The sequence below is a fragment of the Bactrocera dorsalis genome, chromosome 3 (genome assembly GCF_023373825.1).
Source record: "Bactrocera dorsalis isolate Fly_Bdor chromosome 3, ASM2337382v1, whole genome shotgun sequence".
NCBI classification, from domain to species: domain Eukaryota; kingdom Metazoa; phylum Arthropoda; class Insecta; order Diptera; family Tephritidae; genus Bactrocera; species Bactrocera dorsalis.
In genome coordinates, this window is record NC_064305.1 from 91,393,251 (window position 1) to 91,414,325 (window position 21,075).

A 21,075-nucleotide genomic window follows, 5' to 3' on the forward strand; every position below is an offset into this window, starting at 1 on the left:
TAAAATAGAATTCGAATATTGTTTGATGGAGAATACGAGGGGCGCTATTTAGATTCTGAGACTAATGAACAGGCAATCGGTTGAACTCGCAAACAGGTGACCACAGACCTGTGCGGCGAACGCGTCACGCCGCTTGGAAGGTTTAGACGAAAATCTAGACCGAAGCATGGTCTGAACCTTTGGCTATGGCAAATATCATGTTAGGAGAGAATGTTAAGAGAAGAAGAAACTTAGAGTATTTGTGAATAGTACAGCACAAAATTGGTGATCTGGTGAACTTTCGGAAAAATATACTTTTCAAAATTAACAATGCTTAAAAAGGCAAATTTATCGAAACTTCTCTCCGAAAGACAATTTTGAAAAAATTAATTCCTTTATAAAATGTGTTTATCGTTGCCCCATAAAACTTTAGACTGACCCTCGCATGTTATTGAGTAAATATTACACGCATTTTTAGATAACATAAAAGCAACGAGTAATGAAGGGAAAAATAGCAATAAAGAAAAGCCACAAACTTCGCTCCGAACGAAATTGTATTCGCAACAAGAGACTATCTTAAGATAGTAGCAAACGGGCTTCTTATGCATTGTTGTGGGGCAAAATAATTCTACAGCCGTTTTCAATATCAGCAATTGGCAACTGCAACTGCGGCCGTTGGTCGTCGCCGGCTCATTGCAGCTCTTGAAGATTATCTAAGCTTCAAGGATATTTGCAATTTGCATGCAAGAATGCAATAAAAGCATTGCACACCCGACTATTCTCCAACGCAGCGAACGAAGCCAATGTGGTGGGTGGCTTTGGTCTACTATAGGTTCGTGCCGCAAGCGTAAGTTGGAGGCTGCTTGCTGGCTTTGCATTGCATTGCTCATTTCGAAAATTTGCAATTTGGAAAAGTCAACGATGTCGCAAGGAACCACACACGCACATTTACATACTTAGACTCTAAAATAATGAGAACAATAATTGGTGGATTTGTGAGGAAAAGCGACAAGATAGTGAATTTAGTTTACAAACTGATCTTCTCTGATCCAGATTATTGCTAGAAAATTTAGCTGAATGCTCTGACGATCAATGTTCATTAAATGATTTGTTACGCCAATTATCGTGAAGTGTTTATGGATTACGGACAAGAGATCTCATTAAGATGTTTTATAAACTCGGACATTCATTTGACACGTTAAAGGAATGCAGGGTTTGTCCGTAAAGTAATAATCGATGCTCATTTTTTTACATCAAAGGTATTATTCACCATAAAACTGTTCCTCGGGGACAAACCGTCAACGCCAAGTTTTACGTGGAAGTCCTCAAGAGACTCAAACGAAGGGTCAATCAGGTCCGACAAGACACCGCAGCCGATTGGAAGTTGCACCACGACAACGCCCCGGCTTACACCGCTTTTCTTGTGAACAGGTACCTAACCAAGGCCGGCATACCAACGCTTCCACAGCGGCCTACAGTCCAGATGTGGCCCCCGGACTTTTGTTGTTTCCTTGCCTGAAAAGGCCGATCAAAGGCAAGCAATTTGAGACGACAGAGGGGATCTAAGGAGCATACCCTAGGTTCTCATGGCTACTCCGAAGAATGCCTTGCTTGACACCTTCAATGCTTGTTAGGCAGTTCTGCCTAAGTCTATGGCACCGATGAGCGAAAAGCATTTTTCTTGGACTTCATTCTTTTGCAACAGAACGCGTGATATTTGTAGAATTCCAGAGCCATTTGTGCCAAGGAAGTCGAAGTGAACCAATTAGCACCTAGTTTCTGCCAAGATATTTATGTGCTAACAAACGAGAACATGCTGCCCCGTGCCATAAAGTTGTGTGGCTGTGCATTTTTGTGCTTAAATATTTTCTAACAAATTTTCTGTAATCCTTTTCTCGTGCGCTCACATGCTTCGCATGTCTTCGATACGAATATAAACTGTTAATGCAACAATGTTGCCTCCGTCGCCGCCACTGCTGCCCCGACTGCAGTGCGAACGTGTCGCATTTATCGCAAAATATGCAAATTCATTGGCAAATCATAAATATTCATGCACTTTTCTTTAATGCAGAGCAATTTCCTGACCATGCCGCATGCCTCAGAGGCCGGCGGACGGCTGCCGGTGTTGCTGGCTCCTATTAGCATCGCTGCTGGCGTGGCCGCCAGTAGCAGGAGCGTGTTCGTGCGCTGATTTTCGTGCTATATTGCTGTTGTTGTTATTTTTGTTGTAAGTGCAAACTGCGAAATGCAAATCTGGGCAATGTTAACGAAAACAACAAGAAATTGAGTGAAAATATTGAATGTTTTCAAAGTTGTTACTAAACGGCAGCAACATCGCCACCAACAACAAATAGCACAAGCATATCACTTGCTGCCAGCATCAGCAATAAAAACAAAAACAAATCAGTGCTGATGAAAAGTTGAAAGCCAAACAAACACCCGATTCTTTCGGTTCGGTCCAGTGCAAACTGAACTAAGCCGACGCTGTTGCGAATTTTCCACTCACTTCGGACATTTTTATATTTGTTACTTGTTGTTTTGCTAGATTTTCCATTGAATGTTGGCATTTTGTTGTAGCTCGATCATCATTTGCATTCGATTGCTTTGGAAAATCGACACTGGAGCGCGGGGGCGGGGGCGGGGCGTCTATGCAAGCAACACGATTTGAAATGTTTTCATGTGAAATTATTTATGCTCAAATTGCCACCGACGGACAGAAGTACATGTGCATACAGATGTATGGTTGCATGTGGTTAATGCGCGGCTGTTTATGAGCGTTTATAAATTGCATTTCCTCCGAACATTTTACACACTTTCTTTCGGATTGTGAAGGGAAATCGAATTGCCTTTGAATTGGCAACTTGTGGTGTGCTTAGCTTGTTGCAAATTTCTTGTTGTTCCAGAAGTATTTAAAATCTATCTGATTAACTTGAATTAAAATATAATGTGAACATCACATTTGAGCACTTTTTTCTTGTTTTTGTTTTTGAAAAATCTATGTTTCTACCATGAGACATTCCTGAAGAAAAAACCCTGAACTTCAGATCAGATCTTATTTTACATTTGAACTATCAAGACGGAATCCAAAAATTAGTACGCCGCAGTGCTTCGGCATTAAACTGATATTCGCAATAATATCCACTCCTCTTTATTTTCCAATTAAATCTGTTCTAATTATGGCAAATTACGCTTTCCATCTACTCTCCTGCTCAGAATTGCACGAAGACATTTTTGCGAGACGATTCACATGCCTCAAATCGTTTGGCAAAGCACACTTTTCTTTTAAGTGCTTCAAATTATTCTTAATTGAATTAAGTCCGATTCCCATTGTTCAAGTTAACGGTTGTAAAAAAGAGATATTTGAATGTCTTTGCCATATTGTTTTTTACTTTAACAATTTTAATTCGGTAAATTGATTTTCTCGGAAACTTGACTGCGATTTGTTCTTGAATAAAGAAAGCAATAATTGGCGAAATTGAAATGAACAATAGCAACTACTGGCAAATGGAAATACCGTTAGCCCGCAAATCTCCGAAATAATAGCAATTTTAAGAGACTATAAATAATATACATACATTTTTATGTTATTCGACCGGAGCTTTATCATATAAATGGTTAGCAAGAGAATGATTTACGCTTCCACTCAAACAACTCTCTTGACAAGACATTGCCAAATCCAATTATATATTTATTAACATCATAAAAATACATGAAAACATCAAAAAACAAAAAGTTAAAAAATTTCAAAATTTAGCAGCTCATGAAGGGAGAGTCTCAAAAAATTTCAACCCTCCTAGCAATTTGAAATATTAATCTGGAATAATGTCTGGTGTTTCCTTGGAACATGATTTTTTCACGAAATGGTGACTCCCTAAAAAAAAATACGAATTTTACATCACTTTTTTTTACTGTTTCGAAGTTTTGTAAAAATAGTTAAAACTTAAATTTGGGACTATGGATCTTTCAAAACGTAGATCGGTCCAGGAGAACCTGAGAAATCGTTTTAAAAAAGACAGTTTCTAGAAAAAATCGTTTAGGGTCTCAGTTCCGGCCAAACCAGTTTGGATGCCGGGTCAACAAAATGTACCAATAAATTGAACTTTGAAAAATTCTCTTTTAGACACATTCTTGAATAGTCAAACTTTGAAACTAAAAAATAGGTTTATGCGTTGATATACTAATTGCTGAAATAAACGCAAAAAGTTAAAAAAAATACCGTTTTTTATTGTGTAAGCGAGTGTACTTTTGTTTCTATGTTAGAAGAAAGATTCATAGTCTCCAAAAATTATGTTTTACTATACTGCTTTGTACTTTGTTTCACTGTACTCTGTCCTTTAACAACGTTTAGCACACTTCTCTATTAAGAAAGTGTCCCCACGCGTTATGTGTCCATCTTACCAACAAAAAGAACGCCATATTTGCCACAGACATCCTGTAAGCCAACCGCTCCTTTTGTTTATCTGAAAACATATTGTTGTAACGTCAACTGTTTTGGGTTTTAGGCAAAAAAAAGCACAAAATACCGAAAAACCCGAGCATCATTTCCGCTTTCAATAAAGGCCCGAACGAAATCACGAAATGGCACGCTGCTATCTAACGGTTTAGCACATTTCTTTGTTGGGGTCCTGCGGTGCGACAGCCATTTCAGTGCTTTAACGAGGGTAGAGGAAGGAGAGGCGTGATATTGTGTATAGATGATTGCGGGTTTGTCTCAGCGCAGTATGCAGCCTTTTTAATTTAATTCCATTTTTTTTTTTTTTTTTTTTTTTTTTTTTATATTCCCTCCCGGTCGTTGCTCGCCCAAAGTGATTGAGTCTGTTGGTCATTATTCGGCACTTCCGCTTTGATGACCACTTTCCGTGTGGGCAAATGTAATTGCATCACATTCATTTGTGTAAATTTGTATGCGCTTTTCTATGTGTTGACTATATTCACTTAATATTACTGTTATTTCTTGTTTACTCCCACTTGTCTGCTGCGTTCATTAAGAAGTGAACGAATACAGTTTGCTAGGCTCGAACTTCTTCCTCCACTCTGTTGTTTGTCTGTTTTTCTTCCGGTCGGCAAACTTTTACAGAACTTCGCCGCTCACACCACTTTGGCTCGGCTGTTTGTTTTGCTGAGTTCGAAGCGTTCGCTAAATGATGACTTTTCCAATTGAATTAAGCATTTGCATTCACACTTCGCTCTCACTGGGAATTTGTTTACCGCGCATCTCTCCCGTCGGTCTCATTAATCCTTATGGTATTCCAACGCCGTCAACTCGCTTCCTGTCCATTGCCAGCTAACTTATCCAACTGTGGCTGTAACCAGCTGCAGATGAACAGTTTGCAAGTGACAGTTGTAATTTTCAAGTTTATTTCAAAAATAATTTAGGCAAATGGAAGCTAATTTTGGAGAAGAGTTGCAGTTCGAGAAGAACATGCAGACGAAAGTAGAAAGACTTTAATTTAAACGTGAGAGTTTTTCTGAAGAAAGCTGCTTGTAATTTAGTAAGAGATTTGGCATTTTAGAGAAGTAGACGCTTCTTAAATCACATTTGCCGAAACTTTTAAGAATCTTTGGTTTTTTGATAGGTATAGGCTAACTTAATCTTCTGAAGATTGCGGAATATTCCACTTTGAGTAAAAAGGCAATAGCTCTTTTAAATTTATTCTGCTTTTCAAAGTGATGGTTATAACAGATCGATACCGAGCTATTATAGTACATCTTCCTCTCAATCGAATTAGAATAGTTTTATCCACTCGTTTCTGTGTCTAGGATAGTTAACCTTGATCATATAATTGCCAAGGATTTCGGAGAAGTCTGTCTTTGAATATATGGCAAGTTAGGTGATGATTATTACTGATTTTTAATGCAAATAGTTCTCGCTGTTATATTTAATTAGTATTCTTTTATTTTAAAGAATGAATTGTTAAAAAGTTTGGGCTTTCACAGTGGACCTCTATGTTTGTAGCTCTCCGTAATTTTTATCCTCTGTACAGAGTATGTTCCACGGCTCCCAACACTGTAACTTAAAAGATATTGGGCAGCTGGTGTTGAAAAGTAATAGGTCGTTTACCAAATCTACAGAGTTGCTGGATTAAGCTTAAATTGGTTACCACCCCGGAACATAATGGACCTAATGACGGCCTAAGTGCAGCCACTTGCTGCCTGGCACCTCCCTTTTCAACATTACCCAACCCCAACAAAGTTCCTAAGTTCATCACGAAGTTTATGGCACCCAGAAGAAAACATCGGAGACCCTTTTCTTTTTTATTATAGCAGTTATAGCCGAGTTTACAACAGCCCGTCATTCGTTCTTCCTTTTGCCTATTCCTCTGCTTCCTCCGGCGGGTACTACGTTGACTACTTTCAGAGATTGAGTGTTTTCATCCAAACGGACGACATGACCTCGCTTAATTCCTGCACTATGTCAATGTCGTTCAGCTTATCGTTCCGTCGAATGTGATATTCGCCGTGGCCAATGCGGAAAGGACCATAAATCTTTTGTTGTCATATATGTCGTATATAATACATAGCGTCATAACATAATTTTTTTTTTCGTTGGCCAATTTTACATTCGATGGCAGCACTGTCGCTGAAAAACATAACAGTAACACATGTAATACCGTTAGTGTGTTTTTGCTTTTTTTTGTGTAAATGTAGCGAGTTTTAATATAATGTATTTGTCTATTGAGAATGTCCGCTAGTCTGGAAAATACCAAAACCGCTACAATAACAAAAAAAAAAACAGCACAATGTCATCGCTCAGACGAAACCGACAAAAAGTAGACAAAGTGGAAATGGCGAAAGCAATAAATGCAGCATTAGTTTCACCAGACGAAATATGTATGTTTTGTGTTTATTAAAATATTTGTTCAAAACAAAGCCGAAAGCAAAAGAAAACAAATATGCCACAATCATTTTTAATACACATTTTTATGTTTACAAAACAGTGAGAATCCGACGAAAAACTTTGTCCCTTCAGCTCTGCGACTGGTTTTAGTTGTGCAACATTCATTTTGTTTTGCTGCATCAACGAGTTTTACATAATATTTACAGTTGTTGCAGTGGCATGCGACAGCAATATGCTCGTTGGTAGCAATCGTCATCTGTCAGTCGGTGTCTCGCTGTTGGTCTCCTAAAAATTACCGTTGTATGGGTGAGTAACCTTCGCATTTGCGTCGCTGGAGTTTCACTGCTTTCGCTTTCCCCTAAAAGCCGGCGAGATGGAGCAACAACGGAAGCTGCAGTGGTGTTTCCTGTCGTCACGTTGCAAGTGCCACAGCAGACACGCGGTGTTTGGTGACGGCAACATCCGCAATTCTGTGGTACATGCCGAGTTGTTGCATTTTCATTCAATCCGCTGAAATTTTTCATAATTTTATATTCATGTGTTAATCTGTTGAAGATACATTAAAGTGTTAAAAAATAAAAAATATATCCCTCAACTTTAGTTATCTCGTTTTATGTACAAATAAAAAGAAGCTCATGAATGACGGGAGCTCCTCCGAATTAATGAAACAAATGAATTTTAGTAAGCACGGAGCAGTTTGTTATAAAGAATGACAAATTGCATTGTTTTGTGCCCTGGGAAGGAAGCTTGGTTGCCAGCTGAAAAGTTCTTAGGTTGGTTGATGATTTTTCCTAATCAGTTGATAGTACTATAAATGGACTTAGAACAGTTGGCCTCTTGGTTTACGTTGACTTTGGATTTGGAACGTTAAGAGAAGACGTCCTCATATTCTATAGAATATTGCTTTCGAAGGTGAGTAATCTCAAAACCTTGTGTCAGAGAATTCGCCGAGTAATACAGTCCATTCTGTATGCACAAAATCTTCGACTCTACTAAAATACCTTTGAACTCATGACTTCTCTCTACTGTACCTTGTTTCTTGAAACACAGACAGAGCATGGTTTCAGTAAAATCTGAGCCAACCTACTCTAAGGATGTTGGAATATTTTAGAAAGAATTGATTTTGAAGAAATCTCTGAAGACTGCAATTGAAAGGAGATTTAGGCAAATCATATTATTTTTATTATTGCGAAATAAACTGATGAATCTTCAAATTCAATTTTATAGGTTAGAATGAAATTGTTAAATGATTTTTTCATAAATTTATTTTTTCATTTTTCTTGTTAACTAATATTGTAATTCGAAATTTGTTTGTGTTTCGAAAGTTGAGCATGTAAACTGCCGCCGCAACCCGCAACCGCAGTGCAACGGCATCATCAGCAAATAAACTCGGCAACTCATGCAGTGCTTCAACTTGCCACTCAACTCAACTCGCTTCTGTGTACTCACAGTTGACCGCAAACAGATTTGTGCATCTAATTGCATTCAATTCAATTCAATTAAGTGCCTAGTTAAAATAGTTTTTGTTGTATTTGTAGTTATTTGGTTGATTACAACATTTATGTTTGGTTTCGCTTTCGGTCGAAAGGATTTGCCGTCGCCACCACATTTTCACGTTTCCACCGGCAGTCGCTTGTGGCCAACCAGCGTACGCTGCTCTCTACCGCACGCTGTGCTGCGCCTGTGCCGGTGCTACCTCGCCTTGCCACTCACCGCTGCCACTGCGGTAATTACATCATCAAAGGCCTGCCGAGGCACTGGAGCTGGAGCCAGACCCTCGTGGTGTGCGGCTGCTTGTAAGCTCTGATGACTGCTATCCTCTAACGGTATGAGTATGTCATTCATTTTGATGCGCACCACATTATTCGGCAATGTGGCAGGCAACATGACATATTATGGCAGCAAATGCATAAGCATTACAATTGCTACATTTGGATATTTGTTGCTCTTGTAAATATGGCTTCGGCTGCGTTTATCGGAGTGAGTGGGTGAATTTTAAACATGCATAGGTAGACCTCCAGCCTTCTGCCTCACAATCGATCCCATGCAGCGCTAACCGAGTCTGTCCGGCTATGAATACTCTTGACAGTCGACAAGTTGCAATTTGCATTTTAATTTCGCCAAATATTTGTTATTATCACAAAACAATTTCCACTGTCAGACAGTATTTGTTTGCTTTGTTGTTGCAACAATGGCTTAGTTAGGAATAAACTCTCGCTGGAGTTGTTAATTAAATCCGATTAATTCGCTTAACTACAACAAAAATATGTTTTTATAACGAATAATTGAAATGTATCATAAATTGTGATTTGCTTGACGTTGCGTGGAAACAATTACCGTTAATTTAATTTAATCCAGAAGTGCGCCAATGATAGTGACATACACTTTTTAAGTAATATTTTAGTCAGAAATATTTAAAATACGGACAGACAGAAACCTGTATTTTCACGTAATTTAGTACACACTTTTATTATTGCTTCAAAATGTGCTTCTGAGCCAAAACAAGCATGCCAAAGTTTGATTTAGTTTTCCATACACCTGTTGTAAGCCACGGTCGGATTAGCCGCCATTCGCTAAATTCTTGCACAGTTCCATCGTCACCAATAATGTTGCGTTTGATGAATGTCGGATCTTAAGCTACTTTGTTCTCTATTCGACGTCGTTTTTGGGAAAGATTCAGGTCATTAAGCGTATACCCAAAATATTAACCAAAATATGTTGAGCCGACCTTAAAGAGATGTTGAGGTCAACTGCAACCTCCCTGATGCCAGCACCTTCAGAGCCAAAGTACATGCTGCTTGGACCCCCTCTGTCGGCTCAAAATGCTTCCCTTGAATCGAACTTTTCAGACAAGGAAACAAAAAAAGTCAGGGGGACCACATCTGGGCTGTAGTGCGGCTGCGGAAGCGTTGGGATGCTGGCCTTGGTTAAGTAGCTGTTCACAAGAAAGGCGGTATGAGCCGAAGCGTTGTCGTGGTGCAATTTTCAATCGGCTGCGATGTCTTGTTGGGCGCGATTAACCCTTCGTTTGAGTCTTTTGAGGACTTCCACGTAAAACTTGGCGTTGACGGTTTGTGCAGGAGAAGAAAATTCATGATGGACGATGCCTTTGATGTCAAAAAAGACAATGAGCATCGTTTTCATTTTGGATTTGCTCATTCTTTCGGTCTTCATAAGCGGCCTCTTCCCGGCCCTCCAAAAGACCTGATGCCACCGAAACACACAACTTTTTGCTAAAGCAACATCTGGGTAAGCCTGCGTCTCTATCGCAGATTTCCACAGAATTTTATCGCTTACCTCTGCTCTAACGAACCCAGCATTTTTGGCTTGCACCGCTCACAGAAACACGTCGCGTGAAAATGTTTGTCCTGAATCTCCAAGTGTTCGGAGACAACTGACCTGCCGCTCGTTCATTAGCTAGGAATGCCCTCTACCGAATCCAGTCGGTGTGCGCACGCTCCAAAGTACAGTCGCAGAGAAAGAAAATCAGTCCTATTACTTTCCAGACAAACCCTGTAGATTGGCTCCACTTAAAGACGTTTCTAATAAAAAATGTTCCAAAATTTTTTAAACTTTTCGTGACTTTTATCTTTTAAAAGTTTAAAGTAATTGTTTCTCGCAATTTTCCCGTACGAAACTAGGTTCTCGTCCATTCTGAAAAAAAATATTATCTTCTTTTTAATAAGTAAGTCTACTGCGTTTCAATTATAGGATTTTCTAACCTCCGGCTAATGACAGTGTGCTGTTGTTGCTTTATAAATATAATATTTGAGTTCGATGGAACTTGTAGAAGCGTACACCCCTTGCCGCTTGCAATAGCATACGCTTCATTACGCTAAAAGCACCCAGCCATGCATACATAAATTATTTATTTCGAATTACTCACTTCTGCCTTTTATTATTTCATTTTTTTTTTGCATTTGCCTCAAAATTAGCTTTTTTATCTGCAACGTTCATTGTAGCATGCCGCAAATAATATACGGACTATTTAGTCATTAGCTATAATTAATTTTTATTCGCCTGAAAACACCTTTTTAATATCTTCAATAGCCTTCAACTACACTTGCGCGGAATATGAAGCATTTAAATAATTTTCAGGCCTGAGGAATTGTCGCCGTCCAATGCAAAGTTGCTATACCGTAAAAAAGACACCGCATTGAGCACTTCGCACGGGAAGAAGTCATATGGAGTGCCATGCATGAGTTCATGGCTAGGGATCTGCATATTTAATGCGCTCTCAGCTATCGACTCACCCTTTCAATTGAGACATATGCGAACCATCAATTAAATCAATTCATGCAATCAACAATCGACTGGACGATGAACTGCCCTTGTTGTTGCGTTTCTAGTGTTTTGTATATTCATAATGAAAACCTGGAAAGACACAATTGAGCTTTTTAATTAAATTTTCTCCGGAAATTAATAAAAAAAAATTAATTTTTCTAAAAGTTAAGATTTGATTATTTTCAAATTGTGAATTTAAATAATTAAAATTTTTAAATTATTTCTTTTTTTTTGCTTTTTGCTTTTTGGCAGAGTTGTTAGCTTTCTTCACTGAAAGGCCCATAAACTTTCTCCAATAATTTTCTTAAGAAAAATAAACACACAAAATAATAGTTTCCTTACGTTTCCATTGAATGATTTTGCAAACCTGTAACCAAGTAGTATTTTTCATACTAATAAAAATGACATTTTCTTAGCTTGTAAGACTCTTGAAAGCATGAGCCGACGTTATTTAAGAGACTGTAAATTTCCAAATTGCTTGGACTTAAATCTCTACTGGATTCGCGTGGATTTCCTCAAACCTACTTTTTCCCGCTCAACAGTTTAATATTTTGGTCGGTAATTGGCACTTAGAGATGAAGGAGGATTTGTTTCTATGAGTTCTTCTCACGAAGTTCACCGAACGCTTTCGGAAAACAAATAATTTCATTCTTATTTTCATCGTGGAATATTCGAACGTCGCTTATAACATGTTCAGACCGACACTTAATCAAAAGATTTCGACTGTTGTGTGAACGGGCTAGATTAGTGAAGAAATTAAATGTAATCTAATCACTCAAAATTTTTGGTGAAAACATAGTATTAGATGTAGGCATCTAAAACTTGAATGATTAGTGGAATATACTGAATACTATTGGGTGGTCGAAAAAGTCTTTTCGTATTTCTATTATGTTGACATGAAATTAAATGCCCTGTTATGGTCCTCCCTATTAATTTCGTGTAATCAAAGAGCTTTCCAACTTAAGTACATTGGCACACAAGTGTAAGCCCACTTATTTTTATTGCTTATATAGTTAATGGGTTGTTGGTTTTTATTGTTGTTGTTTTTTTTATAAGTAATTACTGCGGTCACTTTGCAGTTCTGATTGCCCCACACAATCTGTGCGCTGCATTCACAGGCGATTGCAGTTGGTAATTAATCAAGCTCATCATTAACCAACTTTCCACAGCAACAACAACAACAAGCTGCACCAACGTGATGAAACATATTGGCAACATTACTCGGCTCTCCTTTGCCTTGGGGGTAGTGGAATGAAGGGCGACGTGAACTCAACGCCACATATTCCAATTCAATTTCAGCACACACTCACACAGAGATGGAAACATACATTTGTATGTGCTTGAAAATAAATAAGGGGAGCAGTAATCGAATAGGTCGGAGCAGGAGTCAGCCTGATGCACGGCTTATTGATGACAAATTGTTAAATCAACAATTAAAATAACTTCATCCATCCGCACAGGAGCATTACACGGCAGCACTCGGTCGCTCGGGCGGACAGGTAGCATGTTGGAAAATCATTTCGTTGGCTTCGATTACAATCAAAAGATGCCATGATGATTTCGCCTACCCACATACACACATGCATGCATGGCTCTGTGATAGTTTTGTGACCTGTCGTCAAGCGATCCGATCGATTGGTTTGTAGCAAATGTGACGCTGATTGGTTTCTGTTGCCGTTGGATTGATGTCACTGCATTGTTGGTGCATGCTGCAGCCGGATTTGTATGGACTTGGAGGAGACATGCCGTGAAAAGGGTCGCTTGACAATGCTGCAGGAATTTTAATCTGGGCGAGCACATGAGTCAACTGTCACTCATCATTAGTGGCCGTCTTTCTATTATTGCCTTAGTTACATGAGCAGTGCTTCTTGCTTCTCAATTCTCAGATAACGGTGAGCATTTGCTTCAGTCAATTCAATTGTGTATTTGTACAGATCTCGAAGGCTTCAGGTAGCTGAAAATTAAAATGAAATGAATTTTATCTTAAAAATTACACATTTATTTTTATATAATAGCTGCTTTCTCATATCTGTTACTCTCTCTCTTCCTCCCTTATTCCTTATGAAATGCATGCAAGTGAAACTATGTGCAACCTACAATTAATTAAAACATACTTCAGCTGCTTTGAGCTTACGCCACCGCTCACTTAGTCCAACTGGATCCTTCAACTTTGTGGGTTTTGTTTACTGTCTTTTGGGTTTTCATTCGCCACAGCAAAATGCTGGCGGCGAGGAAGGATTTGTAGCAAAAACAGGAACCCGCAAATTAAACTTGAAAAATCGTGTTTAGAAAAGAATGTTGAAAGAAGCTTAAAAGGAAAGCACACAAGCATTCACTTGTGGCAAGCTGCAACGCCTAAAAGCTGACACCAGCAAACAATGAAATGCAGCAAAGCTCGGCACATGTGGCTCGCCACACACACACATGCACGAAGAGACAGAGAGAGAGGGGACAGTGAGATGTTGAGAGCCGCATGCATGCGGTGATGGCAAGTTTTATTGTTTTGGCTCGCCGCTGCTTACGACTACTTTGTGGCATGTGAAAACAAATACAAAAAAAAATAATAGAAAAATATTTAATTAAGTGCAAACCGCAACAACAAACAACAACATAGCCACCTTCTGATAGCAAGCAATGGAGTGGCAACTTGGCAACTGACAACTGGCGTTTTCATGACTTAATATTTTATACTCCAGCGTAGAAGGGCAGAGTCAAAGGTCAACTTGCGGTCGCATATGTCCAACTAAGCCGAATATTTTAAGTCATCTACTATTCTAGCCAGCGAATCTCCTTCTGACGGAAGACATGTAAATTTATTAATTAGATTCTTCTTCTTCTTTACTGGCGTAGACGCCGCTTACGCGCTTATAGCCGAGTTAAAAATAGTCATTTCTTGGCGCCAATTGGAGATTCAAAGCGAAGCCAGGGCCTTCTTCACCTGGTCTTTCCAACGGAGTGAAGGTCTTCCTCTTATTCTACTTCCCCGACGGGTACCACATCGAATACTCTCAGAACTGGAGTGTTTTCATCCATTCGAACGACATGACCTAGCCAGCGTAGAGCTCATTGTTCTACCGAATGCGATATTCGATTTTGTTCGAACCGCAGTACGTTTCTTTCGAAAACTCGTATTGTCGACTCATCAGAATGGTCAGAAACGATTCTTTTACATATGGCTGAAGCAGCTCACGACTTTTGGTCTTAGACCAAGTATCCTCTGGTTAGCCAAAAAAAACATCTTTTTTAAGGCGAGCTAAAGTGAGAAGGCGAAACACACCCCCTCCCCTAGGTTGTGCGCTGGGTTTGGATGGGTAAGATCCAATGATGGCTCAGACAAAGTGGCGTCGAATAGAGATTTTGATTATTCACATTATTGACAGCAAATGGTCAGTCTAATATGTAGCATGAGTATAACAAGCAAGTTTAACTGAAATATTACTAAGTTCCATGTTTCCCCATTGTGTTTCGAAACAAAATAACCATCCGCGAGAAAAAGAGAGAGGAGAGAGAGCTTGGTTAGGAAGTTGTTGGTAGTGTTAACAGTTAATACATCTACAAAGCAGTTTTATATTCGCACAGGACAACAGAATTGTTACTATAACTACCAGTTTGGTTCCCTTTGGATTATAATTTGGTACACCTTTTCTTTGTATGTCGCTGCTCATTCATGAATGTAGACCAAAAATAAAGTCGATGATATTATTTAACACTGTTAAGCACAAATAAAGAGAAGGCAGGGCAGTTTTTTAATGTGGCAACCGCCTAAGTTCATGAACTTTGAGTTATTTGGTTAATCCGTTACAGCGAAAAGTTAGTCGATGCGCCTTTCAAGCTTGCAAATTGGCATTTATATGCAGTAATTAACAATGGCTTTTCACTTGTCGTTTTATTTTACTATTTTTTTTTTGTTGTTTCTTTTTCAATTAAAATTCCCATTTGAAGTACTGCTTTTGAAATTAACCTCACATAACGAAAATCATTACCGAAGTTTGCTTAAGCGATTAAGCAATGGACAAATGGTATTACCATCAAAAAAGCAACTACAACAACAACAACACATTCGAGAGGCTTGTTGGTGCAATGACCGCAGAAGTCAAAGTTAAAATGTCGATTGCTAAAAGTTGCACGATGGGCCGCTGAGCATGCTTAAAAATTGGAGTTTCCTCAATAGAGCGCTGAGGACCATAATTTCGAAACTTCCAATACATTTTTAGTGCTTCCGTGCGGTTCACAGTTTTTTATATGTATACGTACTTGCTTCGTGTGTGTGTTTATAATATGTGTGGCATAAATAAAAGTTGCATGTTGCATGCACTCGGCGAGCCGTTTAATTTGCATTGACGCTTGTGTTAGCAATATCGCAACGGATTTACAGCTAATATGCTAGGGATAGGATGCTGGGTGGCAACGCTCGCAATTAGTTCCTTAATTTCTTGCTTCAAACCTGCCAATGGGCCGATAGCACGTTCATAGGCGAACGTTCGCCAGCGTCGTGTTCTCGAATTAGTTATGCAGCACCAGCATTGGCAGCACACACACATAGGCAACAGCCCAACAGCCCTTTTTGCACGCGTCCACTGCGGCGTGCGTTCGTTTAATCGAAATCTGCAGCTAAGTAAATCCCATTTAAGGTCTAGTATTATGCATGCAACTGCAGCTGCAAAGGCGAACGAAGCCAAAACAAAATGTCAGCAGCCACAGCAAGCCACATACGAGTGTGTTTGTGTGCGGTACGAACAAAATCAACAACGGTAGCTGTGCTTCGACGTGTGGACTGGAGGGTGGAGGCGGCAGGCGCTGCAAATATTGATACAAGACTCATTAAACGCCCACTTATCAGTGATGGAGGTCCACGCCGTGCCACACCACACCACGCCAACTGCAGGCACCCGAACTGTTGCTGCAGCTTTTGTATATGTTAACGTGTATGAGTGTGCACAGAACCAACAACGTAAGCGCCTGCAGTTGCATGTCGCTCCAGCGGTCGACGGCGTCCGAGTGTTGCCACATGTGATATCTAAGCATCACCGGCGACTGCCTGCCAGCGCGTCGGAGCCGGCATATGAGCTTGTGTTCTGTATGTATGTGTGTGAAGAGACTCTTCTGTGCAACATTGCCTAGATTACCAATAGATACTTGTTGTATTGTGTGTGTGTGTGTTTGTTTGTTGTTTGCTGGTGTCAGTTGATCTCTGCCGAGCAGCGCATGCAATCAGTTTTGTTGGCCTCACCACTCAAGTGTGCTTACGCCGTGTGAGTGTGTGTGTTGCCGTTTGCTGTTGTCCAGCAGCGTTGTCCAGTGGCAACGGCAACGGCATGACTAATCTAAATTATGCTTCATTTGTGTGATTAAGTTTGGCCGGGCTGGGCCGGGCCTTAAGGCGTCGTAAAGGATTTGCTGAAATTAGGAGAATAAATGTTTAGACTGTTGCATATGCAATGAGCTTAAAGTTGATCGCATCGACAGCATACACTTGCGTTATTTAAAATATTGAAGGCTTTCAGAGTGCATCGCTGTTGTCTTTGAACGTGGTCTCAAGTAGCACTTTGATGAATTTGCATACGAGAAATAGAAAAACAGAAGCCATTAAGAATTATTTTTCGAATAGAAATATTGGGTAGTCGAAAAGTCTTTTCGTCTTTCTAATCAAACTCAAGTTATTTTTTATATTTATAATGAACCATAATAAACCTATTAAGTACCACTTTAGTCGATCACTTTTTGCCATTTTTTCGCTGGAGACATTATTCCATAAGTGAAAAATTTTTCTGGTTTCTCGGCGAAAAATTGCGACAAGTAATTTTCACAGACTTCTCTTGAATGGAGTCTCCCCAAGGGAGTTCTGCATTGACCGAAACAAATGGTAGTCCGATGGTGTAGGGTCAGGGCTATATGGCGGATACATCAAAACTTCCCAGCCAAGCTCTCCCAGTTTTTGTTGAGTCATCAAAAATGTGTGTGGTCTAGCGTTTTTCTGATGTAAGATGAAGCCCTTTCAGTTGATCAGTTCTGGCCCTTTTTCAATTGCTTGCTTCAATCTCATCAGTTGTTGACAGTAAAATGTAGTGTCAATCGTTCGAACAGGCTTGAGCAGCTCACAGTGGTTGATTCCACTCCAATTCCACCAAACACTCAACATAAATTTCGAGGCGTCAATTCTGGCTTAGCGACCATTTGTTGAGCTTCACCACGCTTGGACCATGATCTTTTTCGCACATTATTGTCGTATTTGATCCACTTTTCGTTTCCTGTTACCATTCACTTCAGAAATGGTTCGATTTCATTTCGTTTCTGCAAAAAATCGCAGATGTTGGTTTGGTGCAATAAATTTTTCACAGATAATTCAAGTGGTACCCAAACATCGAGCTTCTTTTTGAAGCCAGCCTTTTTTAAGTGGTTCAAAACCATTTGATGATGAATGTTAAGTTCCTTAGCGACGTCATGGCTGTTTATGTGACGTCCTGGTCAATCTTTTCCATAATTTCATCGACTTTTTCAACGATAGGTCGACGAGAGCGAGGTGCATCTGTCACATCGAAATTTCCAGAACGGAAGCGAGCGAACCATTGTTGTGCTACACGAACTGATACAGCGTTGGCTCCGTAAACTTCACAAATTTCATTGGTGGCTTGCGTGGCATTTATTCCTTTTTGACACAAAAATTTCAAAATATTACGAATTTTGAAACTTTTTTTTTTTAATTTAAGTTCAATTTAAGTTTTTTTGGGTAAAATGAAGCGTAGAATCTCACCTTTCCAACACTATATGGTATGACACAATGTGATTGGTAGCACTGGAGATATACGACTGTAACGACATCTATTGACAAAATACGAAAAGACTTTTTCGACTACCCAATATTTTAAATAATTATTTTTAAAAGCTTTCATCCACCTCCATTACCTCAGGCAAGCATATGGTTCAGTTCATAACTGTAGATACTTCTTTATTTGATTTGATATTCACCAAAATCATTTACACTTGAAAGCTTGGCAACCCCAATTTTTACTGGGCACAATCAAAACCCCTCAATGCCCCTGCCAACACATCATTAATTAAGCTAAAGTCCCCTTTTACCGTTAAGTTGCAAGCCAGTGCGTAATCGTCGGGATCAACAGTTTTAAATTAACGGCTTTAATGAAAAGTGGCCATTGGTGGTAGTGGTATGAATAACCGTTACTCGCCTTTGTCTGCAGCTTATTCAAACAATCTGCTTAACATTATCATTGTTGACGCTGAGCATTTTCGCGAGTATGAGATCCTCATTCCTTCTACACCCTCATTCGTGCAACGCAAGTGCGGCTAATTTAAATGTAAAGTGTTGCGTTGCACTCTCAGCTGAGTGCGGGCCCAACGAGAAGTGTAAGGTCGCTTTGAAGGGGTTGCAAAGTTCAGCAGTATGTAATTTACAAATATATACGTACGTGTGTATGTTATACCCAATAGGAATATCTGCGTATTTCAACGCACGCTTGAGGTGTTTTCATTATACCATTGAGTACAATTTTGGACTCACGCGCTGAAATAATGACCCACCGAAAATCGCACTTAAATAAAATTCACAACTGAGGACTTCGAAAACACCGCCTTATTGAAGTTCTGCAGGTTTTTTTTTTTTAAGGTAAATCAGCTGGACTTTTCCTGGTGGGGTGGCAATATTGTAATGCAGAAAAACAAGTGAGATCTGGGAGCTCTTTATAGGAATCGCTCGGAAAATATGTCAACTGCAATCATCCTTCGGGCGTTGAAACAAAGCAAGCCTACGCTAACAAAGGCCAACAATGTGTTAAGGACTTGCAAATATCTACGAGAGTTGGAGCTCCTACTCCGCGCAAGTCTCCACACCCCGGCAGGCATGTGCATCAGCTGCACTCATGCTTGTGTTGCACCAATTGTTTCATCATGTTTACATGGTTGGCAGCCGCCCCGCCCCGCAAGCAATACGCAGCGGAAGAGCCGCTACTGCCACCTCGCAATCAAGTGAATTGCACTCTCCAGCCCACTCTCCACTGTGGGCTTGAAACAGGATTACTTGAATGCAAAAATTGGGGTCAGGGTTTCTTTTGTGTGCAAAACATCTGAACAATGCGCTGTTGCATATGTGTCTACATAACGGTACGCACATATGTATGTATGTAACCAGGTGCCCGCCGAAGGGTGGTCCACCCTATCGCCGGCGCGCATCGAGTGGCATAATGAAGCCGCAGGCAGCCATTACGTTCGTTCCTTCGCCGGTTCCCTTCCCCTCGCATGTCTGCTTATGTGAGTAAATAAAGTCATTAATAAATCATGATTGTGCTGCTGGCATATGTGTAAATGATTCTTGCGTTTTCTTTGTGTTTCCTTTACTTTTCTGCACAATTCATTCACTGTTAGATCTTGTCAATGAATATGCATTTTATTTCTTTTTGTGTTTCTCTTCTTTTTTCAGCGCTCACCTTCAAAATTGAACCTCAGGATGTGGTCGTGCCGGAAGGACATTCGGTGCTGCTTCAATGCGGTGGCGCGGCACAAAACGGCAAGTCCGCCAAAATACAACCAATTATACGCTGGCGGGGGCCCGACGGGCAGGACTTGGGCATCGTCGGCGACACATTTCGCAATCAGCTGAGTAACGGTTCATTGTATATAAGCTCCGTGGAGGAAAATCGCGGTTTGACCGGCTCCTATCAGTGTCTGCTCAGCGCTGAAGGCATTGGCACAATTGTTAGTCGCGCGGCAGTCGTGTCTATAGCACGGTTGCCCGATCTAAATCAAGACTTTATCGAAACGTATTTGCTACCTGGCCAGACGGCATACTTTCGTTGCATGGTGGGTCAAGTTCAGCCGGGCATTAAGCACATAGTACAATGGCTTAAGGATGACATACCGCTTGTGTTGGACAAATTGCGCATGGTCGTGCTGCCGAATGGCGCCCTAGAAGTAGATGAGGTCGGCTTTGGTGATCGCGGCGCTTATCAGTGTAATGTGACCTCTGGCAGCATATCTCGTTTAAGCAGCAAAACCAGCTTAAATATCAAAAAGCCCACAGATCCAGGCAGTGAAAGTTTGGTTGCGCCCTCATTTCTTGTGGGACCTTCGCCGAAAACCGTGAAGGAAGGTGACAGTGTCACTTTGGATTGCGTCGCAAATGGTGTTCCCAAACCGCAAATTAAATGGTTGCGCGACGGCGCGGAACTCGATCTTAGCGATCTAGACTCGCCATTCTCCATCATCGGCACGGGCTCACTACAAATTTCTTCTGCCGAAGACATCGACTCGGGAAACTATCAGTGTCGTGCCAGTAATACAGTCGACTCACTCGACGCGCAGGCCACCGTGCAGGTGTTGGTGCCGCCCAAGTTCATCAAGAGCCCAAAAGACAAGACGGCTCACGAAAAAGAGGAGTTGGAGCTGGAGTGCGCGATACGCGGTAAACCTAAGCCGCTGATTCAGTGGCTGAAGAACGGTGATGTGATCACGCCCAACACGTACATGCAACTAGTGGGTGGCCACAATCTGCGCATTTTCGGCCTGCTGCAATCCGATGCCGGCATGTTCCAATGTGTTGGCACCAATCCGGCTGGCAGTGTTCAAGCGGCGGCACGCTTGCGCGTCGCTCAAACGGGTGAGTGAAAAAGTGGTTATATGCCTTTACAGTTAATATACTTGTATATGTATATATGAACTAACAGTACTTCTCCGTTATGTACAAACTAATGTAAAATTTCGAAGCGCTTTTAGAGAACAAAATTATGCTTTTTGTGTTAAAAGAGTAAAAGCTCTGTGAATTGGACGTAAACGCAACTGGCTTAAATAACAATAACGTAACTAAACTAGCAAGACTACTAATCATCCCTGTGAGCGACAACCTTCCAACGTTAAAAATTATCATTTAATTAATTTGGTTCTTTCGTTTTCTGCTATTTTGTGAGGTTTGGCCCAAAGTACTTGTCCCAAAGCTTGAAATTTAACAGCACCGTACAAGGTTTTTG

The 21,075-nt window shown here is 40.4% G+C and overlaps 1 protein-coding gene across 6 annotated transcripts in view; it reads left to right on the forward strand.

The window, feature by feature from the left end:
- LOC105230528 (netrin receptor DCC) overlaps positions 1–21,075 on the forward strand; it is a 142,098-nt gene that overhangs the window by 110,139 nt on the left and 10,884 nt on the right. For all 6 annotated transcript variants that reach the window (XM_011211319.4, XM_011211320.4, XM_011211321.4 and 3 more), the window contains exon 2: positions 19,533–20,708. In XM_011211319.4, coding sequence (XP_011209621.2) covers positions 19,533–20,708 — 1,176 coding nt within the window. The remainder of the gene's footprint in view (positions 1–19,532; positions 20,709–21,075) is intronic.